The 24283-nt window shown below is 57.6% G+C and overlaps 1 protein-coding gene across 1 annotated transcript in view; it reads right to left on the bottom strand.

Moving 5' to 3' along the window:
• Positions 1-24283, bottom strand: part of COL11A2 (collagen type XI alpha 2 chain) — a 108492-nt gene that overhangs the window by 76458 nt on the left and 7751 nt on the right. Inside the window, exons 2-12 of the mRNA XM_090129218.1 lie at positions 19783-19929; positions 17665-17914; positions 14245-14416; positions 12313-12438; positions 10959-11009; positions 8910-8951; positions 7187-7249; positions 4245-4319; positions 2601-2684; positions 1173-1229; positions 110-163 (exon numbers count right to left, since the gene is read on the bottom strand). Coding sequence (XP_089985344.1) covers positions 110-163; positions 1173-1229; positions 2601-2684; positions 4245-4319; positions 7187-7249; positions 8910-8951; positions 10959-11009; positions 12313-12438; positions 14245-14416; positions 17665-17914; positions 19783-19929 — 1121 coding nt within the window. The remainder of the gene's footprint in view (positions 1-109; positions 164-1172; positions 1230-2600; positions 2685-4244; positions 4320-7186; positions 7250-8909; positions 8952-10958; positions 11010-12312; positions 12439-14244; positions 14417-17664; positions 17915-19782; positions 19930-24283) is intronic.

Here is a 24283-nt window from a genome sequence, read left to right as displayed (position 1 = left end):
TGCGGGGTCGGTTAAGGGGGACCCTATAAGAGGTGCTGACGGAGCGGCCCTATAGGGTGGGCTATAGGGGACGGATGATTATAGGGTTTTTTTTTGGGGGGGGGGTCACCTGGGGGCCAAAATCGCCGCTTTCGCCCTTCATGCCGACGCTGCCGGGTTGGCCCTATAAAGCAATGGGGTGGGGGTGGGGGTTTATAGGGTCAGCTCTGTAGGGTCAGCCCTATAGGGTCTTCCCCCCCTCTATAGGGTCTTCCCACATCTCTACGGTCTCCCCACATCTATAGTGTCAGCCCTATAGGGTCTCCCCCCCTCTCAAGGGTCAGCCCTATAGGATCTTCCCCCCTCTATAGGATTTCCCCCCCTCTATAGGGTCTCCCCCCCTCTATAGGGTCTCACCCCCTCTCTAGGGTCAGCCCTATAGGATCTTCCCCCCTCTATAGGATTTCCCCCCCTCTATAGGGTCTCCCCCGATCTCTAGGGTCAGCCCTATAGGATCTCCCCCCATCTATAGGGTCTCCCCCCCTCTATAGGGTCTCCCCCCATCTATAGGGTCACCCCCCTCTATAGGATCTCCCCCCATCTATAGGGTCTCCCCCAATCTCTAGGGTCTCCCCACATCTATAGGGCAGCCCTATAGGGTCTCCCCCCATCTATAGGGTCTCCCCCCCTCCATAGGGTCTCCCACCCCCTATAGGGTCACCCTTATAGGGTCTGCTTCCCTCTATAGGTCCTCCCTCCCTTCTATAGGGTCTCCCACCTCTCTATAGGGTCTCCCCCCATCTATAGGGTCTCCCCCCCTCTATAGGGTCTCCCCCCGGTCTCTAGGGTCAGCCCTATAGGATCCCCCCCCTCTATTGGGTCTCCTCCCCTCTATAGGGTCTCCCACCCCCTATAGGGTCCCACCTATAGGGTCTGCTTCCTTCTATAGGTTCTCCTTCCCTTCTATAGGGTCACCTCCCCTCTATAGGGTTACCTCCCCTCTATAGGGTCTCCCACCCCCTATAGGGTCAGCCTTATAGGGTCTGCTTCCTTCTATAGGGTCTCCTCACCCTCTATAGGGTCTCCCCCCTGTTTATAGGGTCATCCCCCCTCCATAGGGTCTCCTTCCCTTCTATAGGGTCTCCCCCCCCTCTATAGGGTCTCCCCCCCTTATAGGGTCACCCCATACTCACCATAGGTCCGGGCCGCCCGGTGTAGCCCATAGGGCCGGGGGGGCCGCGTAGGGCCAGCTATGGGGTGGGGGAAGAAATGGGGTCAGTCCTATAGGGGATGGGGGGGTCTATGGGGTCTTTGGGGTCTATGGGGTCTATAGGGTGAAAAGGAGACAATGGGGTCTATGGGACAATGGGGTTTATAGGACAATGGGGTCTATGGGGTCTATGGGATCTATAGGGTCGAAGTAGACACTGGGGTCTATGGGACAATGGGGTCTATGGGGTCAGTGGGATCTATGGGGTCTATAGGGTTAAAAGGAGACAATGGGGTCTATGGGATCTATGGGGTCAGTGGGATCTATGGGGTCTATAGGGTCAAAGGAGACAATGGGGTCTCTGGGGTCTATAGGGTTAAAAGGAGACAATGGGGTCTATGGGACAATGGGGTTTATAGGACAGTGGGGTCTCTGGGATCTATGGGGTCTATGGGGTCTATAGGGTCAAAGCAGACAATGGGGTCTCTGGGACAAGGGGGTCTATGGGATCTGTGGTCAGATTATGGGATCTGTGGGATCTATAGGATCAGTGGGGAAGATTGTGGGATCTGTGGGGCAAATTATGGGGTCTGTGGGACCTATAGGATCTGTGGGATCTATGGGATTTGTGGGATCTGTGGGGCAGATTACGGGATCAGTGGGGGAGATCATGGGATCTGTGGGATCTATAGGATCAGTGGGGCAGATTGTGGGATCTGTGGGGCAAATTATGGGGTCTGTGGGACCTATAGGATCTGTGGGATCTTTGGGATTTGTGGGATCTGTGGGGCAGATTATGGGATCTGTGGGATCTATAGGATTTGTGGGATGTGTGGGGCAGATTACGGGATCCATGGGGAGATTACGGGATCTGTGGGATCAGTGGGGCAGATCGTGGGATGTGTGGGACCTATAGGATCAGTGGGGTAGATTATGGGATCTGTGGGATCTATAGGATCAGTGGGGCAGATTATGGGATCTGTGGGATCTATAGGATTTGTGGGATGTGTGGGGCAGATTACGGGATCCGTAGGGGAGATTACGGGATCTGTGGGATCAGTGGGGCAGATCATGGGATCTGTGGGATCTATAGGATCAGTGGGATCTGTGGGGCAGATTATGGGATCTCTGGGATCTATAGGATCTGTGGGATATTTGGGATCTGTGGGATCTGTGGGGCAGATTATGGGATCCGTGGGGCAGATCATGGGATCTGTGGGATCTATAGGATTGGTGGGGCAGATTATGGGATCTGTGGGATCTATAGGATTTGTGGGATCTTTGGGATCCGTGGGATCAGTGGGGCAGATTACGGGATCAGTGGGGCAGATTGTGGGATCTGTGGGATCTATAGGATCCGTGGGATCAGTGGGGCAGACGGTGTGTGACGATTATGGGATGTCCGGCTCACCCTGGCCTGCATCAGCGCCGCCTGCGCCTGCATCTCCTGCGCCGCCGCCGCCGGGCCCTTCAGCGCCGAGCTGCTGAACCGGAACTGCGCCATCCCATAATGAGACCCCGCAGCGCCATCCCATAATGAGACCCCATAGCGCCATCCCATAATGAGACCCCACAGCGCCATCCCATAATGAGACCCCGCAGCGCCATCCCATAATGAGACCCCATAGCGCCATCCCATAATGAGACCCCATAGCAACATCCCATAATGAGACCCCATAGCGCCATCCCATAATGAGACCCCACAGCGCCATCCCATAATGAGACCCCGCAGCGCCATCCCATAATGAGACCCCATAGCGCCATCCCATAATGAGACCCCATAGCAACATCCCATAATGAGACCCCATAGCGCCATCCCATAATGAGACCCCACAGCGCCATCCCATAATGAGACCCCGCAGCGCCATCCCATAATGAGACCCCATAGCGCCATCCCATAATGAGACCCCATAGCAACATCCCATAATGAGACCCCATAGCGCCATCCCATAATGAGACCCCATAGCAACATCCCATAATGAGACCCCGCAGCGCCATCCCATAATGAGACCCCATAGCAACATCCCATAATGAGACCCCATAGCAACATCCCATAATGAGACCCCATAGCGCCATCCCATAATGAGACCCCGCAGCGCCATCCCATAATGAGACCCCGCAGCGCCATCCCATAATGAGACCCCATAGCAACATCCCATAATGAGACCCCATAGCGCCATCCCATAATGAGACCCCATAGCAACATCCCATAATGAGACCCCATAGCAACATCCCATAATGAGACCCCGCAGCGCCATCCCATAATGAGACCCCATAGCAACATCCCATAATGAGACCCCGCAGCGCCATCCCATAATGAGACCCCATAGCAACATCCCATAATGAGACCCCATAGCAACATCCCATAATGAGACCCCATAGCGCCATCCCATAATGAGACCCCATAGCAACATCCCATAATGAGACCCCGCAGCGCCATCCCATAATGAGACCCCATAGCAACATCCCATAATGAGACCCCGCAGCGCCATCCCATAATGAGACCCCGCAGCGCCATCCCATAATGAGACCCCATAGCAACATCCCATAATGAGACCCCATAGCGCCATCCCATAATGAGACCCCATAGCAACATCCCATAATGAGACCCCGCAGCGCCATCCCATAATGAGACCCCATAGCGCCATCCCATAATGAGACCCCATAGCAACATCCCATAATGAGACCCCACAGCGCCATCCCATAATGAGACCCCATAGCGCCATCCCATAATGAGACCCCATAGCAACATCCCATAATGAGACCCCGCAGCGCCATCCCATAATGAGACCCCATAGCTGACCCCATAAGCCCCCCCATAGCTGACCCCACAGCTGACCTCATAGCTGACCCCATAACCGACCCCATAGCCGACCCCATAACACCCCATAGCTGACCCCATAGCTGACCCCACATCTGACCCCATAGCCGACCCCATAACCCCCCCACATCTGACCCCAACAGCTGATCCCACATCTGACCCCATAACCCCCCTATGGCTGACCCCACATCTGACCCCACAGCCGACCCCATAACCCCATAAGCGACCCCATACCGGCAGCATCATGGCGGTGCCCGGAGGCCCTGGGGTCCCATCGGATCCAGGCAGGCCGGGGCGGCCGGGGGGGCCCTGCGGGAGACAAAGGGCGCAGGGCATTATGGGGGCGCAGGGCATTATGGGGCACGGGGACTTATGGGGGCGCAGGGCATTATGGGGCACGGGGACTTATGGGGCACGGGGACTTATGGGGGCGCAGGGCATTATGGGGGCGCAGGGCATTATGGGGCACGGGGACTTATGGGGGCGCAGGGCATTATGGGGCACGGGGACTTATGGGGCACGGGGACTTATGGGGGCGCAGGGCATTATGGGGGCGCAGGGCATTATGGGGCACGGGGACTTATGGGGGCGCAGGGCATTATGGGGCACGGGGACTTATGGGGGCGCAGGGCATTATGGGGCACGGGGACTTATGGGGCACGGGGACTTATGGGGGCGCAGGGCATTATGGGGGCGCAGGGCATTATGGGGGCGCAGGGCATTATGGGGCACGGGGACTTATGGGGGCGCAGGGCATTATGGGGCACAGGGACTTATGGGGCACAGGGACTTATGGGGGCGCAGGGCATTATGGGGGCGCAGGGCATTATGGGGCACGGGGCATTATGGGGCACGGGGACTTATGGGGGCGCAGGGCATTATGGGGCACGGGGACTTATGGGGGCGCAGGGCATTATGGGGCACGGGGACTTATGGGGCACGGGGACTTATGGGGGCGCAGGGCATTATGGGGCACAGGGACTTATGGGGCACGGGGACTTATGGGGGCGCAGGGCATTATGGGGGCGCAGGGCATTATGGGGCACGGGGCATTATGGGGCACGGGGACTTATGGGGGCGCAGGGCATTATGGGGCATGGGGACTTATGGGAATGGTGGGGACTTATGGGGTCAGTAGGGACAATGGGGACATATGGGGGCATGGGGACTTATGGGGTCAGTGGGGACATATGGGGTCAGTGGGGACATTATGGGGTCAATAGGGACTTATGGGGGCATGGGGACTTATGGGGTCAGTGGGGACAATGGGGGCAGTAGGGACTTATGGGGGCAGTGGGGACTTATGGGGTCAGTGGGGACATTATGGGGTCAATAGGGACTTATGTGGGCACAGGGACTTATGGGATTGGCGGGGACTTTTGGGGGCACAGGGACTTATGGGGGCAGTGGGGACAATGGGGACGTTATGGGGTCAATAGGGACATATGGGTACATTATGGGGACAATGGGGACATGATGGGGTCAATAGGGTCATATGGGGACATTATGGGACATATGGGGACATTATGGGGACTGGGGGGACAATGGGGACACTATGGGGTCAATAGGGTCATATGGGGACATTATGGGGGACAATGGGGACAATGGGGACACGATGGGGTCAATAGGGTCATATGGGGACATTATGGGGGACAATGGGGACAATGGGGACATGATGGGGTCAATAGGGACATATGGGGACATATGGGGACAATGGGGACACGATGGGGTCAATAGGGACATATGGGGACATTATAGGGACAATGGGGACAATGGGGACACGATGGGGTCAATAGGGACATATGGGGACATTATGGGGACAATGGGGACAATGGGGACATGATGGGGTCAATAGGGACATATGGGGACATATGGGGACATTATGGGGACAATGGGGACACGATGGGGTCAATAGGGACATATGGGGACATATGGGGACAATGGGGACAATGGGGACATGATGGGGTCAATAGGGTCATATGGGGACATTATGGGGACAATGGGGACACTATGGGGTCAATAGGGTCATATGGGGACATTATGGGGACAATGGGGACAATGGGATCATTATAGAGTCACAGTGGGGTCAATAGGGACTTATGGGGTCAATAGGGACATATGGGGACATTATGGGGACAATGGGGACAATGGGGACACTATGGGGTCAATAGGGTCATATGGGGACATTATGGGGACAATGGGGACAATGGGGACGTTATGGGGTCAATAGGGACATATGGGGACATTATGGGGACAATGGGGACAATGGGGACATGATGGGGTCAATAGGGACATATGGGGACATTATGGGGACAATGGGGACAATGGGGACACTATGGGGTCAATAGGGACATATGGGGACATTATGGGGACAATGGGGACAATGGGGACACTATGGGGTCAATAGGGTCATATGGGGACATTATGGGGACAATGGGGACAATGGGGACGTTATGGGGTCAATAGGGACATATGGGGACATTATGGGGACAATGGGGACAATGGGGACGTTATGGGGTCAATAGGGACATACGGGGACATGATGGGGACACTATGGGGTCAATAGGGACATATGGGGACATTATAGGGACTGGGGGGACAATGGGGACACTATGGGGTCAATAGGGACATATGGGGACATTATAGGGACAATGGGGACAATGGGGACATGATGGGGTCAATAGGGTCATATGGGGACATTATAGAGACTGGGGGGACAATGGGGACACTATGGGGTCAATAGGGTCATATGGGGACATTATGGGGGACAATGGGGACAATGGGGACACTATGGGGTCAATAGGGTCATATGGGGACATTATGGGGACTGGGGGGACAATGGGGACATTATGGGGTCAATAGGGTCATATGGGGACATTATGGGGACAGGGGGGACAATGGGGACATGATGGGGTCAATAGGGACATATGGGGACATATGGGGACAATGGGGACATGATGGGGTCAATAGGGACATATGGGGACATTATGGGGACAATGGGGACAATGGGGACGTTATGGGGTCAATAGGGACATATGGGGACATTATGGGGACAATGGGGACAATGGGGACGTTATAGAGTCACAGTGGGGACAATGGGGACATTATGGGGTCAATAGGGTCATATGGGGACATTATGGGGACGATGGGGACAATGGGGACTTATGGGGTCTCACCCTCTCCCCAGGGTCTCCCGGTGCTCCTGGCGGCCCCTGTGTCCCCGGGGGTCCCGATATCCCCTGTGGGGGGGGGACATGGTGACAATAGGGGACAATAGGGGACAATGGGGTGACGATAGGGGGGATAAGAGGGGGATAAGAGGGGGAAAATTGGGGGATAATAGGGACAGTAGGGGACAAAGGGGTGACAATAGGGGATAATAGGGGATAATAGGGGACAATAGGGGACAATAGGGGACAAAGGGGTGACAATAGGGGATAATAGGGGATAATAGGGACAATAGGGGACAATAGAGGGATAATAGGAGACAATAGGGACAATAGGGGGACAATAGGGGGATAATATGGGACAATAGGGACAATAGGGGGACAGTTGGGGGATAATAGGGGACAAAAGGGGGATAAAAGGGGGACAATAGGGGACAAAGGGGTGACAATAGGGGATAATAGGGGATAATAGGGACAATAGGGGACAATAGGGGGACAATAGGGGGACAATAGGGACAATAGGGGACAATAGGGGGATAATATGGGATAATAGGGACAACAGGGGATAATAGGGGGACAATAGGAAACAATAGGGGATAATAGGGACAATAGGGGACAGTAGGGGATAATAGGGACAATAGGGGGACAATAGGGAACAATAGGGGATAATAGGGACAATAGGGGATAATAGGGACAATAGGAGATAATAGGGGACAGTAGGGGGACAATAGGGAACAATAGGGGATAATAGGGACAATAGGAGATAATAGGGGACAGTAGGGGGACAATAGGGGGCGATAGGGGGATAAAAGGGACAATAGGGGACAATAGGGGGATAACATGGGATAATAGGGACAATAGGGAACAATAGGGGATAATAGGGACAATAGGGGACAATGGGGGATAATAGGGAACAGTAGGGGGACAATAGGGGGATAATAGGAACAATAGGGGACAATATGGGGATAATATGGGATAATCGGGGGACAGTAGGGGACAATAGGGGGATAATATGGGATAATAGGGGACAATAGGGGGAAAATAGGGGACAATTGGGACAATAGGGGACAATGGGGGGATAATAGGGACAGTAGGGGACAATATGGGGATAATATGGGATAATAGGGACAATAGGGGATAATAGGGGAAAATAGGGAACAATAGGGGATAATAGGGACAATAGGGGACAATAGGGGATAATAGGGAACAATAGGGGGACAATAGGGGACAATAGGGGGACAACATGGGATAATAGGGACAATAGGGGACAGTAGGGGACAATAGGGGACAATGGGGGGACAATAGGAGGATAATATGGGATAATAGGGACAATAGGGGACAGTAGGGGACAATAGGGGACAATAGGGGGACAACATGGGATAATAGGGACAATAGGGGACAGTAGGGGACAATAGGGGACAATGGGGGGACAATAGGAGGATAATATGGGATAATAGGGACAATAGGGGACAGTAGGGGACAATAGGGGACAATAGGGGGACAACATGGGATAATAGGGACAATAGGGGACAGTAGGGGACAATAGGGGACAATGGGGGGACAATAGGAGGATAATATGGGATAAGAGGGACAATAGGGGACAGTAGGGGACAATAGGGGACAATAGGGGGATAATATGGGATAATAGGGACAATAGGGGACAGTAGGGGACAATAGGGGACAATAGGGGACAATAGGGGGGATTTGGGGTCCCCATAACGGGGTCACTCACCGCCGGGCCTTCGGGGCCAGGGGGGCCTTCCACCAACATGCCCTGATGGGGACAAGGGGGGAATGGGGTGGGATGTGGGGTGGGATTTGGGGTGGGATTTGGGGTGATGTGGGGTGGGATATGGGGTGGGATATGGGATGGGATATGGGGTGATTTGGGGTGGGATTTGGGGTGATGTGGGGTGGGATGTGGGGTGGGATTTGGGGTGGGATATGGGGGGATGTGGGGTGGGATATGGGGTGGGATTTGGGATGGGATTTGGGGTGATATGCGGTGGGATTTGGGGTGGGATATGGGGTGATTTGGGGTGGGGTTTGGGGTGGGATATGGGGTGATTTGGGGTGATGTGGGGTGGGATATGGGGTGGGATTTGGGGTGATGTGGGGTGGGATGTGGGGTGGGATATGGGATGGGATATGGGGTGATTTGGGGTGGGATTTGGGGTGATGTGGGGTGGGATGTGGGGTGGGATTTGGGGTGGGATATGGGGGGATGTGGGGTGGGATATGGGGTGATATGGGGTGGGATATGGGGTGATTTGGGGTGATTTGGGGTGGGATTTGGGGTGGGATATGGGGTGGGATATGGGATGGGATTTGGGGTGGGATTTGGGGTGATGTGGGGTGGGGTTTGGGGTGGGATATGGGGTGATTTGGGGTGATGTGGGGTGGGATATGGGGTGGGATTTGGGGTGATGTGGGGTGGGATGTGGGGTGGGATATGGGGTGGGATATGGGGTGATTTGGGGTGGGATATGGGGTGATGTGATTTGGGGTGACTTGGAAGGGGATTTGGGATGGGATATGGGGTGGGATTTGGGGTGATGTGGGGTGGGATGTGGGGTGGGATATGGGGTGGGATATGGGGTGATTTGGGGTGGGATATGGGGTGATGTGATTTGGGGTGACTTGGAAGGGGATTTGGGATGGGATATGGGGTGGGATTTGGGGTGGGATTTGGGGTGACTTGGAATGGGATTTGGGGTGGGATATGGGGTGATTTGGGGTGATGTGGGGTGGGATTTGGGGTGGGATTTGGGGTGGGATATGGGATAGGATTTGGGATGTGATATGGGGTGATTTGGGGTGGGATTTGGGGTGATGTGGGGTGGGATATGGGGTGATTTGGGGTGCGATTTGGGGTGGGATTTGGGGTGATGTGGGCTGGGGTTTGGGGTGGGATATGGGGTGGGATTTGGGGTGATGTGATTTGGGGTGACGTGGAATGGGATTTGGGGTGGGATATGGGGTGATTTGGGGTGATGTGGGGTGGGATGTGGGGTGGGATATGGGATGGGATATGGGGTGATTTGGGGTGGGATTTTGAGTGGGATATGGGGTGATATGGGGTGGGACATGGGGTGGGATTTGGGATGGGATTTGGGGTGATATGCGGTGGGATATGGGATGGGATTTGGGGTGATGTGATTTGGGGTGACTTGGAATGGGATTTGGGGTGGGATATGGGGTGATTTGGGGTGATTTGGGGTGGGATTTGGGGTTGGATTTGGGGTGATGTGCGGTGGGATTTGGGGTGGGATTTGGGGTGATGTGCGGTGGGATGTGGGGTGGGATTTGGGGTGATGTGGGGTGGGATTTGGGGTGATTTGGGGTGATATGGGGTGGGATATGGGGTGATGTGATTTGGGGTGACTTGGAATGGGATTTGGGATGGGATATGGGGTGATTTGGGGTGGGATTTGGGGTGATATGGGGTGGGATTTGGGGTTGGATTTGGGGTGATTTGGGGTGCGGAATGGGGTGGGATATGGGGTGATGAGATTTGGGGTGATGTGGGGTGGGGTTTGGGGTTGGATTTGGGGTAATTTGGGGTGGAATTTGGGGTGGGATTTGGGGTGTTGTGTTATGGGGTGATGTGATTTGGGGTGTTATGGGGTGTTATGGGGTGTTATGGGGTGGGATTTGGGGTGGGATTTGGGGTGATGTGATTTGGGGTGTTATGGGGTGATGTGATTTGGGGTGTTATGGGGTGATTTGGGGTGGGATATGGGGTGGGATTTGGGGTGGGATTTGGGGTGTGAAGACTCACGGGCTCAATGGCGGCCGCTTCTCCTTTGTCGCCCTTGAGGCCCCGCACCACCTGGGGGGGGGGGGGGGTGGAAAAGGACGCTCGTTAACGAGGCCGCGTTAATGAAGCAGCCCTGTTAATTAAGCAGGGGCGCCATGCCGCGTTTCTATAGGGGACCCCGACCCTCCACAGGGGACCCCACGATTTCTATAGGGGAAAACACCCCCCCCACCCCCCATTCCTATAGGGGACCCCCCCCCCCAATCCCCATTTCTATAGGGAAAAATACCCCTCCCCCTGCTTTTCTATAGGGGACCCCCACATTTCTATAGGGACCCCCCCCCCCATTTCTATAGGGGACCTCTCCCCCCATTTCTACAGGGGAAAATGCCCTTCCCCCTCACATTTCCATAGGGAACCCCCGTTCCTATAGGGACCCCCCCCCATTTCCATACCCCCCCCCCCGTTCCTATAAACCCCCCCCATTCCTACGGGGGATCCCAGCACTTCTATAGGAGACCCCCACCCACTTTTATAGGGGATCCCTCCCTCCCACTTCTATAGGGACCCTCCCCCCCCCCCCAGATTCTATAGGGACAACCTTCCCCCCTCACACCCCCCCCCCCCGTTCCTATAGGGATCCCCCCCCACACCTACAGGGACCCCCACCCAGTTCTATAGGGGACCCCCCCACTTTCTATAGCACCCTCCCACTCCTATAGGGGACCCCCCCGAGTTCTATACCCCCCCCCATTCCTATAGGAGAACCCCCAATTCTATAGGGGACCCCCCACACCCTATAGCCCCCCCATTCCTATAGGGGACCACCCCATTCTATAGGGGACCCTCACCCAATCCTATAGGGGACCCCTCCCCCTGTTCCTATTAGGGATTCCTCCCCCCCATTCCTATAGGGGACCCCCCCATTCTATAGCGGACCCCCTCCATTCCTATAGCAGACCCCCCCCATTCCTATAGGAGACCCCATAATTTTATAGGGGACCCCCACCCACTCCTATAGGGAACCCCCCAATTCTATAGGGGACCCCTCAATTCTATAGGGGATCCCCCCCCCACCTCCTATAGCCCCCCACATTCCTATAGGAGACCCCATAATTCTATAGGGGACCCCCTCCCACTCCTATAGGGGACCCACCCCATTCCTATAGGAGACCCCCCAATTCTATAGCGGACCCCCCCTCCTCCTATAGCCCCCCCCATTCCTATAGGAGACCCCATAATTCTATAGGGGACCCCCACCCACTCCTATAGGGAACCCCCCAATTCTATAGGGGACCCCACCCCTTATACCTCCCCACCCCCCCATCTCCCTCCCCTCCCCCCCCCCCCCCGGTCGCCATGACGACGCACGCACCGCCCCGTTCCGCAGCGCTGCCATGTCGCTCTGCGGCCGCTGGGGGGCGCAGCGCTGGCGGGAGACGGAACAGCGCCCCATAGCGGCGCGGGGGTCCGACCACAACAGCAGCTCCTCTATTGCGCCCTGCCACGGCAACGCGGCGCCGCTGAGACCCATAGAGACCCATAGGGACCCATAGGGACCCATAGAGACCCATAGAGACCCATAGGGACCCATAGGGACCCATAGAGACCCATAGGGACCCATAGCGCCCCATAGAGACCCATAGGGACCCATAGGGACCCATAGGGACCCATAGCGCCCCATAGAGACCCATAGGGACCCATAGGGACCCATAGGGACCCATAGCGCCCCATAGAGACCCATAGGGACCCATAGGGACCCATAGGGACCCATAGCGCCCCATAGAGACCCATAGGGACCCATAGGGACCCATAGGGACCCATAGCGCCCCATAGAGACCCATAGGGACCCATAGGGACCCATAGGGACCCATAAAGACCCATAGTGCCCAATAGAGGCCCATAGAGACCCATAGGGACCCATAGCGCCCCATAGAGACCCATAGAGACCCATAGAGACCCATAGAGACCCACAGGGCCCCATAGAGACCCATAGAGACCCATAGGGACCCATAGCGCCCCATAGAGACCCATAGGGAACCATAGGGACCCATAAAGACCCATAGAGACCATAGAGACCCATAGGGACCCATAGTGCCCAATAGAGGCCCATAGAGACCCATAGGGCCCCATAGGGACCCATAGAGACCCATAGAGACCCATAGAGACCCATAGGGACCCATAGGGACCCATAGGGACCCATAAAGACCCATAGAGACCATAGAGACCCATAGAGACCCATAGTGCCCAATAGAGGCCCATAGCGACCCACAGCGCCCCATAGAGACCCATAGGGACCCATAGGGACCCATAGGGACCCATAGCGCCCCATAGCGACCCATAGCACCCCATAGCGCCCCATAGAGACCCATAGAGACCCATAGTGCCCCATAGAACCCCTCCACCCCATTACCCCCCAGCCCCATAGATCCCCCCATGCCCCCATAGAACCCCACAGAACCCCATAGAACCCCTCCACCCCATAACCCCCCAGCCCCATAGAACCCCATAGAACCCCATAGAACCCCTCCACCCCATAACCCCCCAGCCCCATAGAACCCCATAGATCCCCATAGAACCCCATAGAACCCCACCACCGCACAAGCCCCCCAGCCCCATAGAACCTCATAGAATCCCATAGAACCCCTCCACCCCATAACCTCCAGCCCCATAGAACCCCATAGAACCTCTCCACCCCATAACCCCTCAGCCCCATAGAACCCCATAGAACCCCATAGAACCCCATAGAACCCCTCCACCCCATAACCCCCAGCCCCATAGAACCCCATAGAACCTCTCCACCCCATAACCCCTCAGCCCCATAGAACCCCATAGAACCCCATAGAATCCCATAGAACCCCTCCACCCCATAACCCCCCAGCCCCATAGAACCCCATAGAACCCCTCCACCCCATAACCCCCAGCCCCATAGAACCCCATAGAACCCCTCCACCCCATAACCCCTCAGCCCCATAGAACCCCATAGAACCCCATAGAACCCCATAGAACCCCTCCACCCCATAACCCCTCAGCCCCATAGATCCCCATAGAACCCCTCCACCCCATAACCCCCAGCCCCATAGAACCCCATAGATCCCCATAGAACCCCATTGAACCCCATAGAACCCCTCCACCCCATAACCCCCCAGCCCCATAGAACCCCATAGAACCCCATAGAACCCCATAGAATCCCATAGAACCCCTCCACCCCATAACCCCCCAGCCCCATAGAACCCCATAGAACCCCTCCACCCCACAACCCCTCCCAGCCCCATAGAACCCCCCAGCCCCCCCTTCCACCCCATACCCTAAATCCACCCCCTTGGGGTTTCCCGATCCCGATGACCCCCCCAGGCTGGGGGCGGCCGAAGAGGAGGAGGAGGAGATTTGGGGTCGCAATGGGGCGCGACCCCATAGGGCGGCAGTCCAAGTGTAGGGTCAGCGCCGAGCCGCGCAGGGCCAGCACCACCGAGTGCCACCTGTGGGGCACAGTGGGGTCACGGGGTCACGGAGGGGTCACGGGGTCACGGGGTCATGGAGGGGTCACGGAGGGGTTATGGGGTCATGGGGTTGTGGGGTCATAGGAGAGTTATGGGGTCATGGGGTTGTGGGGTCATGGAGGGGACATAGGGGTCATGGGGTCTTCGGGGGATTATGGGGTCACAGGGTTACGGAGGGGTCACGGGGTCACGGAGGGGTCACGGAGGGGTTATGGGGTCACGGGGTTGTGGGGTCATGGGGTCGTGAGGGGGCGTGGAGGGGACATAGGGGTTATGGGGTCTTGGGGGGTCTTGGAGGGGTCATGGGATCGTTGGGGGTCACAGGGGTCATGGAGGGGTCACAGGGTCACGGGGTCATGGAGGGGTCACGGAGGGGTTATGGGGTTGTGGGGTCATGGGGTCGTGAGGGGGCATGGAGGGGACATAGGGGTTATGGGGTCTTTGGGGGGTTATGGGGTCATGGGGTTATGGGGTCATGGAGGGGACATAGGGGTCATGGGGTCTTGGGGGGGTTATGGGGTCATGGGAGGGTTATGGGGTCATGGAGGGGTCATAGGGGTCATGGGGTCGTGGGGGGGCATGGAGGGGTCACGGGGTCATGGAGGGGTCATGGAGGGGTTATGGGGTCATGGGGTTGTGGGGTCATGGAGGAGTCATAGGGGTCATGGGGTCGTGGGGGGGCGTGGAGGGGTCACGGGGTCACGGAGGGGTCACGGAGGGGTTATGGGGTCATGGGTTTGTGGGGTCATGGGGTCGTGGGGGCATGGAGGGGACATAGGGGTTATGGGGTCTTGGGGGGTTATGGGGTCATGGGGTCACAGAAGGGTCACGGGGGCCCTATAGGGTGCTATGGGGTTCCATAGGGTGCTATGGGGCCCTATAGGGTGCTGTGGGGCCCTATGGGGTGCTATGGGGCCATATGGGGTGCTATGGGGCCCTATAGGGTGCTATGGGGTTCCATAGGGTGCTATGGGGCCCTATGGGGTGTTATGGGGCCCTATAGGGTGCTGAGGAGCTCTATAGGGTGCTATGGGGCCCTATAGGGTGCTGTGGGTCCCTATGGGGTGCTATGGGGCCATATGGGGTGCTATGTGGCCCTATGGGGTGCTATGGGGCCCTGTAGGGTGCTGTGGAGCTCTATAGGGTGCTGTGGGTCCCTATGGGGTGCTATGGGGCCCTATAGGGTGCTATGGGGTTCCATAGGGTGCTATGGGGTCCTATGGGGTGTTATGGGGCCCTATGGGGTGCCGTAGGGCCCTATAGGGTGCTGTGGGTCCCTATAGGGTGCTGTGGGTCCCTATGGGGTGCTATGGGGCCCTATAGGGTACCGTAGGGCCCTATGGGGTGCTATGGGGCCCTATGGGGTGCCGTAGGACCCTATAGGGTGCTGTGGGGCCCTATAGGGTGCCGTAGGGCTCTATAGCGTGCTGTGGGGCCCTATAGGGTGCTGTGGGTCCCTATGGGGTGCTATGGGGCCCTATAGGGTACCGTAGGGCCCTATGGGGTGCTATGGGGCCCTATGGGGTGCCGTAGGACCCTATAGGGTGCTGTGGGGCCCTATAGGGTGCCGTAGGGCTCTATAGCGTGCTGTGGGGCCCTATAGGGTGCTGTGGGTCCCTATGGGGTGCTATGGGGCCCTATAGGGTACCGTAGGGCCCTATGGGGTGCTATGGGGCCCTATGGGGTGCCGTAGGACCCTATAGGGTGCTGTGGGGCCCTATAGGGTGCCGTAGGGCTCTATAGCGTGCTGTGGGGCCCTATAGGGTGCTGTGGGTCCCTATAGGGTGCCGTAGGGCTCTATAGGGTGCTGTGGGGCCCTATAGGGTGCTATGGGGCCCTGTAGGGTACCGTAGGGCCCTATGGGGTGCTATGGGGCCCTGTAGGGTGCCGTAGGGCTCTATAGGGTGCTGTGGGGCCCTATAGGGTGCTGTGGGTCCCTATGGGGTGCTATGGGGCCATATGGAGTGCCGTAGGGCTCTATAGGGTACCGTAGGGCCCTATGGGGTGCTATGGGGCCCTCTGGGGTACCGTAGGGCCCTATGGGGTGCTATGGGGCCCTATGGGGTGCCGTAGGGCCCTATAGGGTGCTGTGGGGCCCTATAGGGTGCCGTAGGGCTCTATAGCGTGCTGTGGGGCCCTATAGGGTGCTGTGGGTCCCTATGGGGTGCTATGGGGCCCTATGGGGTGCCGTAGGGCTCTATAGGGTGCTGTGGGGCTCTATAGGGTGCCGTGGGTCCCTATGGGGTGCTATGGGGCCCTATGGGGTGCTGTGGGGCCCTATAGGGTGCTGTGGGGCTCTATAGGGTGCCGTGGGTCCCTATGGGGTGCTATGGGGCCCTATAGGGTGCAGTGGGGCCCTATAGGGTGCTGTGGGTCCCTATGGGGTGCTATGGGGCCCTATAGGGTGCTGTGGGTCCCTATGGGGTGCTATGGGGCCCTATGGGGTGCTGTGGGGCTCTATAGGGTGCCGTGGGTCCCTATGGGGTGCTATGGGGCCCTATAGGGTGCAGTGGGGCCCTATAGGGTGCTGTGGGTCCCTATGGGGTGCTATGGGGCCCTATAGGGTACCGTAGGGCCCTATGGGGTGCTATGGGGCCCTCTGGGGTGCTGTGGGGCTCTATAGGGTGCTGTGGGTCCCTATGGGGTGCTATGGGGCCCTATGGGGTGCCGTAGGGCCCTATAGGATGCTGTGGGGCCCTATAGGGTGCCGTAGGGCTCTATAGGGTGCTGTGGGGCCCTATAGGGTGCTATGGGGCCCTGTAGGGTACCGTAGGGCCCTATGGGGTGCTATGGGGCCCTGTAGGGTGCCGTAGGGCTCTATAGGGTGCTGTGGGGCCCTATAGGGTGCTGTGGGTCCCTATGGGGTGCTATGGGGCCATATGGAGTGCCGTAGGGCTCTATAGGGTGCTGTGGGTCCCTATGGGGTGCTATGGGGCCCTATAGGGTACCGTAGGGCCCTATGGGGTGCTATGGGGCCCTATGGGGTGCCGTAGGGCTCTATAGGGTGCTGTGGGGCTCTATAGGGTGCCGTGGGTCCCTATGGGGTGCTATGGGGCCCTATGGGGTGCTATGGGGCCCTATAGGGTGCTGTGGGGCTCTATAGGGTGCTGTGGGTCCCTATGGGGTGCTATGGGGCCCTATAGGGTGCAGTGGGGCTCTATAGGGTGCCGTGGGTCCCTATGGGGTGCTATGGGGCCCTATAGGGTGCTATGGGGCTCATCCCCTACCTCCCATCGGCGATGCGGACGTTGCTGAAGTGCAGGCGGTGCTGAGCTGTGGGGCGGCCGTCCCCCCCCTCACCACCATCATCATCATCATCATCATCGGCCGCCCCATAGGACAGGCTGAGCCATGTGGGGCCGACCCGGACCCCAAAGTGCCGCCCCACGGCGCCGTCCCGAACCCAAAGCAGCGGAACCGAAGAGCCGGGATCCAAACGGAGCAGAACCGAGAGAGCGAAGCCCGAATGCAGCGGCCCTATGGGGCGGGGGGGGTCAGTGCTGCCCCACACATCCCATAAGAACAGCCCCATAGACCCCATAGGAACAGCCCCATAGATCCCATAAGAGCAGCCCCATAGATCCCATAGGAACAGCCCCATAGATCCCATAAGAACAGCCCCATAGGTCCCATAATAGCAGTGGCCCTATGGGGCGGGGGGGGGTCAGTGCTGCCCCACACATCCCGGAAGAGCAGCCCCATAGATCCCATAGGAACAGCCCCATAGGTCCCATAATAGCAGCCCCATAGATCCCATAAGAGCAGCCCCACACATCCCGTAAGAGCAGCCCCATAGATCCCATAGGAACAGCCCCACACATCCCATAAGAACAGCCCTATAGATCCCATAGGAACAGCCCCACACATCCCATAAGAGCAGCCCCATAGATCCCATAGGAACAGCCCCACACATCCCATAAGAACAGCCCCATAGATCCCATAGGAACAGCCCCATACATCCCATAATAGCAGTGGCCCTATGGGGCGGGGGGGGTCAGTGCTGCCCCACACATCCCGGAAGAGCAGCCCCATAGATCCCATAGGAACAGCCCCATAGATCCCATAAGAGCAGCCCCATAGATCCCATAGGAACAGCCCCGTAGATCCCATAGGAACAGCCCCACACATCCCATAAGAGCAGCCCCATAGATCCCATAAGAGCAGCCCCACACATCCCATAAGAACAGCCCCATAGATCCCATAAGAACAGCCCCATAGATCCCATAGGAACAGCCCCATACATCCCATAATTGCAGCCCCACAGATCCCATAAGAGCAGCCCCACACATCCCGTAAGAGCAGCCCCATAGATCCCATAGGAACAGCCCCGTAGATCCCATAGGAACAGCCCCACACATCCCATAAGAGCAGCCCCATAGATCCCATAAGAACAGCCCCATAGATCCCATAAGAACAGCCCCACACATCCCATAATAACAGCCCCACAGACCCCATAAGAACAGCCCCACACATCCCATAAGAACAGTGGCCCTGTGGGGTCAGATGTCCCCATGACCACAACCTTTGACCTCTGACCCCGTGGCCCTGTGACCCCTTGAACCCAAAACCCCTGATCCGCTGACCCCCAAACCCACGACCCCCATCCCCAACCCCCTGACCTTTGATCCCATGACCCCATGACTCCCCATTCCTAATCCCAACCCACCCCCCAGTCCCCCCAACCCCCTCCCAACCCCGTGACCTCTGACCCCGTGACCTCTGACCCCATGACCCCTGACCCCTGACCCCCTGACCCCTAACCCCATTCCCAATCCCACCCCCATGCCCCCCCAATGCCACCCCCAACCGCAACGCCCCTCCCCCACAACTCCACGACCCCGTGACCCCTTGACCCCATGACCCTTGACCTTTGACCCTGGCACCTCCTGTCCTCTTGACCCCCAACCCCACGACCCCCACCCCCAACACCCCCATCCCCATCACCCAACCCCCCTCCAATCCTCATGACCTCTGACCCATGACCTCTGACCCCTGACCCCGTGACCCCTGACCCCATGACCCCCGACCCCGTGACCCCCAACCGCATTCCAAATCCCAATCCATCCCCATCCCCCCAACCCCACCCCCAACCACAACGCCCCACCCCCACAACTCCATGACCCCGTGACCCCGTGACCCCTTGCCCCCATGACCTTTGACCCCCGACCTTGAGACCCCCCATCCCCATGACCCCATGACCCCTGACCCACGACCCCATGACCCCCAACCCCATTCCCAATCCCAGCCCCATGCCCCCCCAATGCCACCCCCAACCGCAACACCACCCCCGACCCCCTGACCCCGTGACCCTTGACCCCGTGACCTTTGACCCCGCGACCCCTTACCGTGCAGGATGTGCCTGGTGGGGGCGCTGAGCCGGGCGCTGGGGGCGATGCTGAAAGCGCTGCCGCTATGGGGGCAAACGCCGGGGGTCGCCGTCACCCCCAGGGGGCGCTCGTGGGCACCCAGAGCCCGCAGCACGTCCAGGGGGGCTGGGGGGGGGACATAGGGTCAGGTGGGGTGCTATGGGGTGATATAGGGTGCTATGGGGTGCAATGGGGTGATTTATGGGGTGCTATGGGGGATATGGGGTGATTTATGGGGTGATCTATGGGGTGATTTGTGGGGTGCAATGCGGCTCTGCCACCACCAGGGGGCGCCCGTGAGCACCCAGAGCCCGCAGCACGTCCAGGGGGACTGGGGGGGGGAAACAGAGGGTCAGGTGGGGGGGATATGGGGTCCATGGGGTGATTTATGGGGTGCTATGGGGTGTTATAGGGTGCTATGGGGGATACGGGGAGATTTAGGGGTGATTTATGGGGTGAGCTGTGGGGTGCAATGCGTCTCTTTCACCACCAGGGGGCGCTGTAAGCACCGAGGGGGAGACATAGGGTCAGATGGGGGGATATGGGGTGCTATGGGGTCCATAGGGTGATATAGGCTGCTATGGGGTGCTATGGTGTACTATAGGGTGATTTATGGGGTGACATAAGTTGCTATGGGGTGATTTATGGGGTGCCGTGGGGGATATGGGGTGATTTAGGGGTGATTTAGGGGTGATTTAAGGGTGATTTGTGGGGTGCAATGCGGCTCTGCCACCAGCAGGGGGCGCCCGCGAGCACCCAGCGCCCGCAGCGCGGCTGTCAGTTTGGGGTCCGTCTGTCTGTCCCTCATTGGGGCCATTCTTTGGGGTCCGTCCGTCTGTCCATCCGTCTGCCCCAGCATGGAGTCAGTACTCGGGGTCTGTCGGTCTGTCCATCTCACAATAGCGCCATTCTTTGGGCTTCTGTCCGTCCGTCTGTCCGTCTCACGATGCGGCCGCTATTCGGGCTTCTGTCTGTCCGTCCATCCGTCTCTCATTGGGGTCGTTCTTTGGGGTCTGTCTGTCCGTCCGTCCCACAACGGGGCCATTTTTTGGGGTCTGTCCGTCCGTCCGTCCCGTAATGGGGTCCGTCTGTCCGTCCATCCCTCAATGGGGTCACTGTTTGGGGTCTGTCCGTCTGTCCGTACCACAATGAGGCCATTCTTTGGGGTCCGTCCGTCTGTCTGTCCCTCAGTGGGGTCCATCAGTCTGTCTGTCCCTCAATGGGGCCATTCTTTGGGGTCCGTCTGTCTGTCCGTCCCACAATGGGGTCCATTGGTCCATCAGTCCCAGAATGGGGCCATTCATTGATGTCTGTCTGTCTGTCTGTCCCTCAATGGGGCCATTCTTTGGGGTCTGTCTGTCTGTCTGTCCCACAATGGGGTCATTCTTTGGGGTCTGTCCATCCGTCCGCCCCACAATGGAGTCCGTCGGTCCATCTGTCCCACAATGGGGCCATTCATTGATGTCCGTCCATCTGTCCGTCCCACAATAGGGCCATTCTTTGGGGTCTGTCTGTCCGTCCGTCCCACAATGGGGTCATTTTGGAGGGTCTGTCTGTCTGTCTGTCCCTCAGTGGGGTCCGTCTGTCCGTCAGTCCCAGAATGGGGCCATTCATTGGGGTCTGTCTGTCCATCCATCCCACAATGGGGTCATTTTGGGGGGTCTGTCTGTCTGTCTGTCCCTCAGTGGGGTCCGTCTGTCCGTCCGTCCCACAATGGGGCCATTCTTTGGGGTCTGTTGTCTGTCTGTCCCTCAGTGGGGTCCGTTGGTCCGTCCGTCCCACAATAGGGCCATTCATTGATGTCTGTCTGTCTGTCTGTCCCACAATGGGGTCATTCTTTGGAGTCTGTCCGTCCGTCCGTCCCTCAATGGGGTCCGTCGGTCCATCTGTCCCACGATGGGGCCATTCATTGATGTCCGTCCGTCTGTCCGTCCCTCAATGGAGTCCGTCGGTCCGTCAGTCCCACAATGTGGTCGTTCTTTGGGGTCTGTCCATCTGTCCGCCCCACAATGGAGTCATTCTTTGGGGTCCGTCCGTCCGTCCGTCTCGTAATGGCGTCCGTCCGTCCGTCCGCCCCACAATAGGGCCATTCTTTGGGGTCTGTCTGTCTGTCCGTCCCACAATGGTGTCATTCTTTGGGGTCTGTCCGTCCGTCCGTCCCGTAATGGCGTCCGTCCGTCCGTCCGCCCCACAATAGGGCCATTCTTTGGGGGTCCGTCCGTCCGTCCGTCCCACTGGCGGCGCTCCCAGCCCCGCACAGAGGCGCCGTTCTTTGGCGGACGGACGGACGGACGGATGGAAAAGCCATTAAAATATTATGGGATGCGGAACGGAAACGGGGGGGGGGGGGGGGAACTGTGGGGGCACTGCTAGGGGGCTCCATAGGGGATCTATAGGGGATCTATAGGGGATCTATGGGGGATCTATGGGGGATCTATAGGGCACGGCTATGGGGCACAGCTATGGGGCTCTATAGGGGATCCATAGGGCACAGCAATGGGGCACAGCTATGGGGATCTATAGGGGATCTATAGGGGATCTGTGGGGGATCTATAGGGCATGGTTATGGGGCTCTATAGGGGATCTATAGGGGCTCTATAGGGGTTCTATGGGGGATCTATAGGGGATCTATAGGGCACGGCTATGGGGCACAGCTATGGGGCTCTATAGGGGCTCTATAGGGGCTCTATGGGGGATCTATAGGGGATCTATAGGGCACAGCAATGGGGCACGGCTATGGGGCTCTATAGGGGATCGATAGGGATCTATAGGGGATCTATAGGGCACGGTTATGGGGCTCTATAGGGGATCTATAGGGGATCTATAGGGCACAGCAATGGGGTACAGCTATGGGGCACAGCTAGGGGGCTCTATGGGGGATCTATAGGGGATCTATAGGGGATCTATAGGGGATCTGTGGGGGATCTGTGGGGGATCTATAGGGCACGGTTATGGGGCTCTATAGGGGATCTATAGGGGATCTATAGGGCACAGCAATGGGGCACAGCTATGGGGCACAGCTAGGGGGCTCTATGGGGGATCTATAGGGGATCTATAGGGGATCTATAGGGGATCTGTGGGGGATCTATAGGGCACGGTTATGGGGCTCTATAGGGGCTCTATAGGGGCTCTATAGGGCACAGCGATGGGGCACAGCTGTGGGACTCTATAGGGGATCGATAGGGATCTATAGGGGATCAATAGGGCACGGTTATGGGGCACTATAGGGGACCTATAGGGGATCTATGGGGCACGGTTATGGGGCACAGCTGTGGGGCTCTATAGGGGATCGATAGAGATCTATAGGGGATCTATAGGGGATCTATAGGGCACAGTTGGGGGGCTTTATAGGGGATCTATAGGGGATCTATGGGGGATCTATAGGGCACAGCAATGGGGAGCAGTTATGGGGCTCTATAGGGGATCTATAGGGGCTCTATAGGGGCTCAATAGGGGATCTATGGGGGATCTATGGGGGATCTATGGGTCACAGCTATGGGGCTCTATAGGGGTTATCTTATGGGACACCATATGGCCCCATATCCCTATATGGCCTCAATCCCTTGTGTGGCCCTAGATCCCCTATAGGGCCCCCAATCCCCTATAGGGCCCCAAAACCCTAAATAACCCCCATTCGCTAAAGGGCCCCAATTCCCTTATAGGGTCTCAGATCCCCCATAGGGCCCCCAATCCCCTATAGGGCCCCCAATCCCCTATAAGGGCCCCAAAACCCCAAATAACCCCCATCCCCTATAGGGCCCCCAATCCCTTATAGGGTCTCAGATCCCCCATAGGGCCCCCAATTCCCTATAGGGCCCCAAAACCCCAAATAACCCCCATCCCCTATAGGGCCCCCAGTCCCTTATAGGGTCTCAGATCCCCTATAGGGCCCCCAATCCCCTATAAGGGCCCCAAAACCCCAAATGCCCCAAATCCCCTATAGGATTCAAAACCCCAAATGCCCCCTGTCTCCTATAGGGCCCCCAGTCCCTTATAGGGTCTCAGATCCCCCATAGGGCCCCCAATCCCCTATAGGGCCCCCAATCCCCTATAGGGCCCCAAAACCCTAAATAACCCCCATTCCCTATAGGGCCCCCAATCCCTTATGGGGTCTCAGATCCCCCATAGGGCCCCCAATCCCCTATAGGGCCCCCAATCCCCTATAAGGCCCCAAAACCCCAAATGCCCCCCCATCCCCTATAGGGCCCCCAATCCCTTATAGGGTCTCAGATCCCCTATAGGGCCCCCAATCCCCTATAAAGGCCCCAAAACCCCAAATGCCCCAAATCCCCTATAGGATTCAAAACCCCAAATGCCCCCCATCCCCTATAGGGCCCCCAATCCCCTATAAGGGCCCCAAAACCCTAAATAACCCCCATTCCCTATAGGGCCCCCAATCCCTTATAGGGTCTCAGTTCCCCCATAGGGCCCCCAATTCCCTATAGGGCCCCAAAACCCCAAATAACCCCCATCCCCTATA

This window comes from Phasianus colchicus, chromosome 35 (assembly GCF_987193195.1).
Source record: "Phasianus colchicus chromosome 35, bPhaCol1.hap1.1, whole genome shotgun sequence".
NCBI lineage: Eukaryota > Metazoa > Chordata > Aves > Galliformes > Phasianidae > Phasianus > Phasianus colchicus.
Note: the sequence above shows the minus strand (reverse complement) of the source record. Positions and strands in the feature narration are given on the sequence as shown.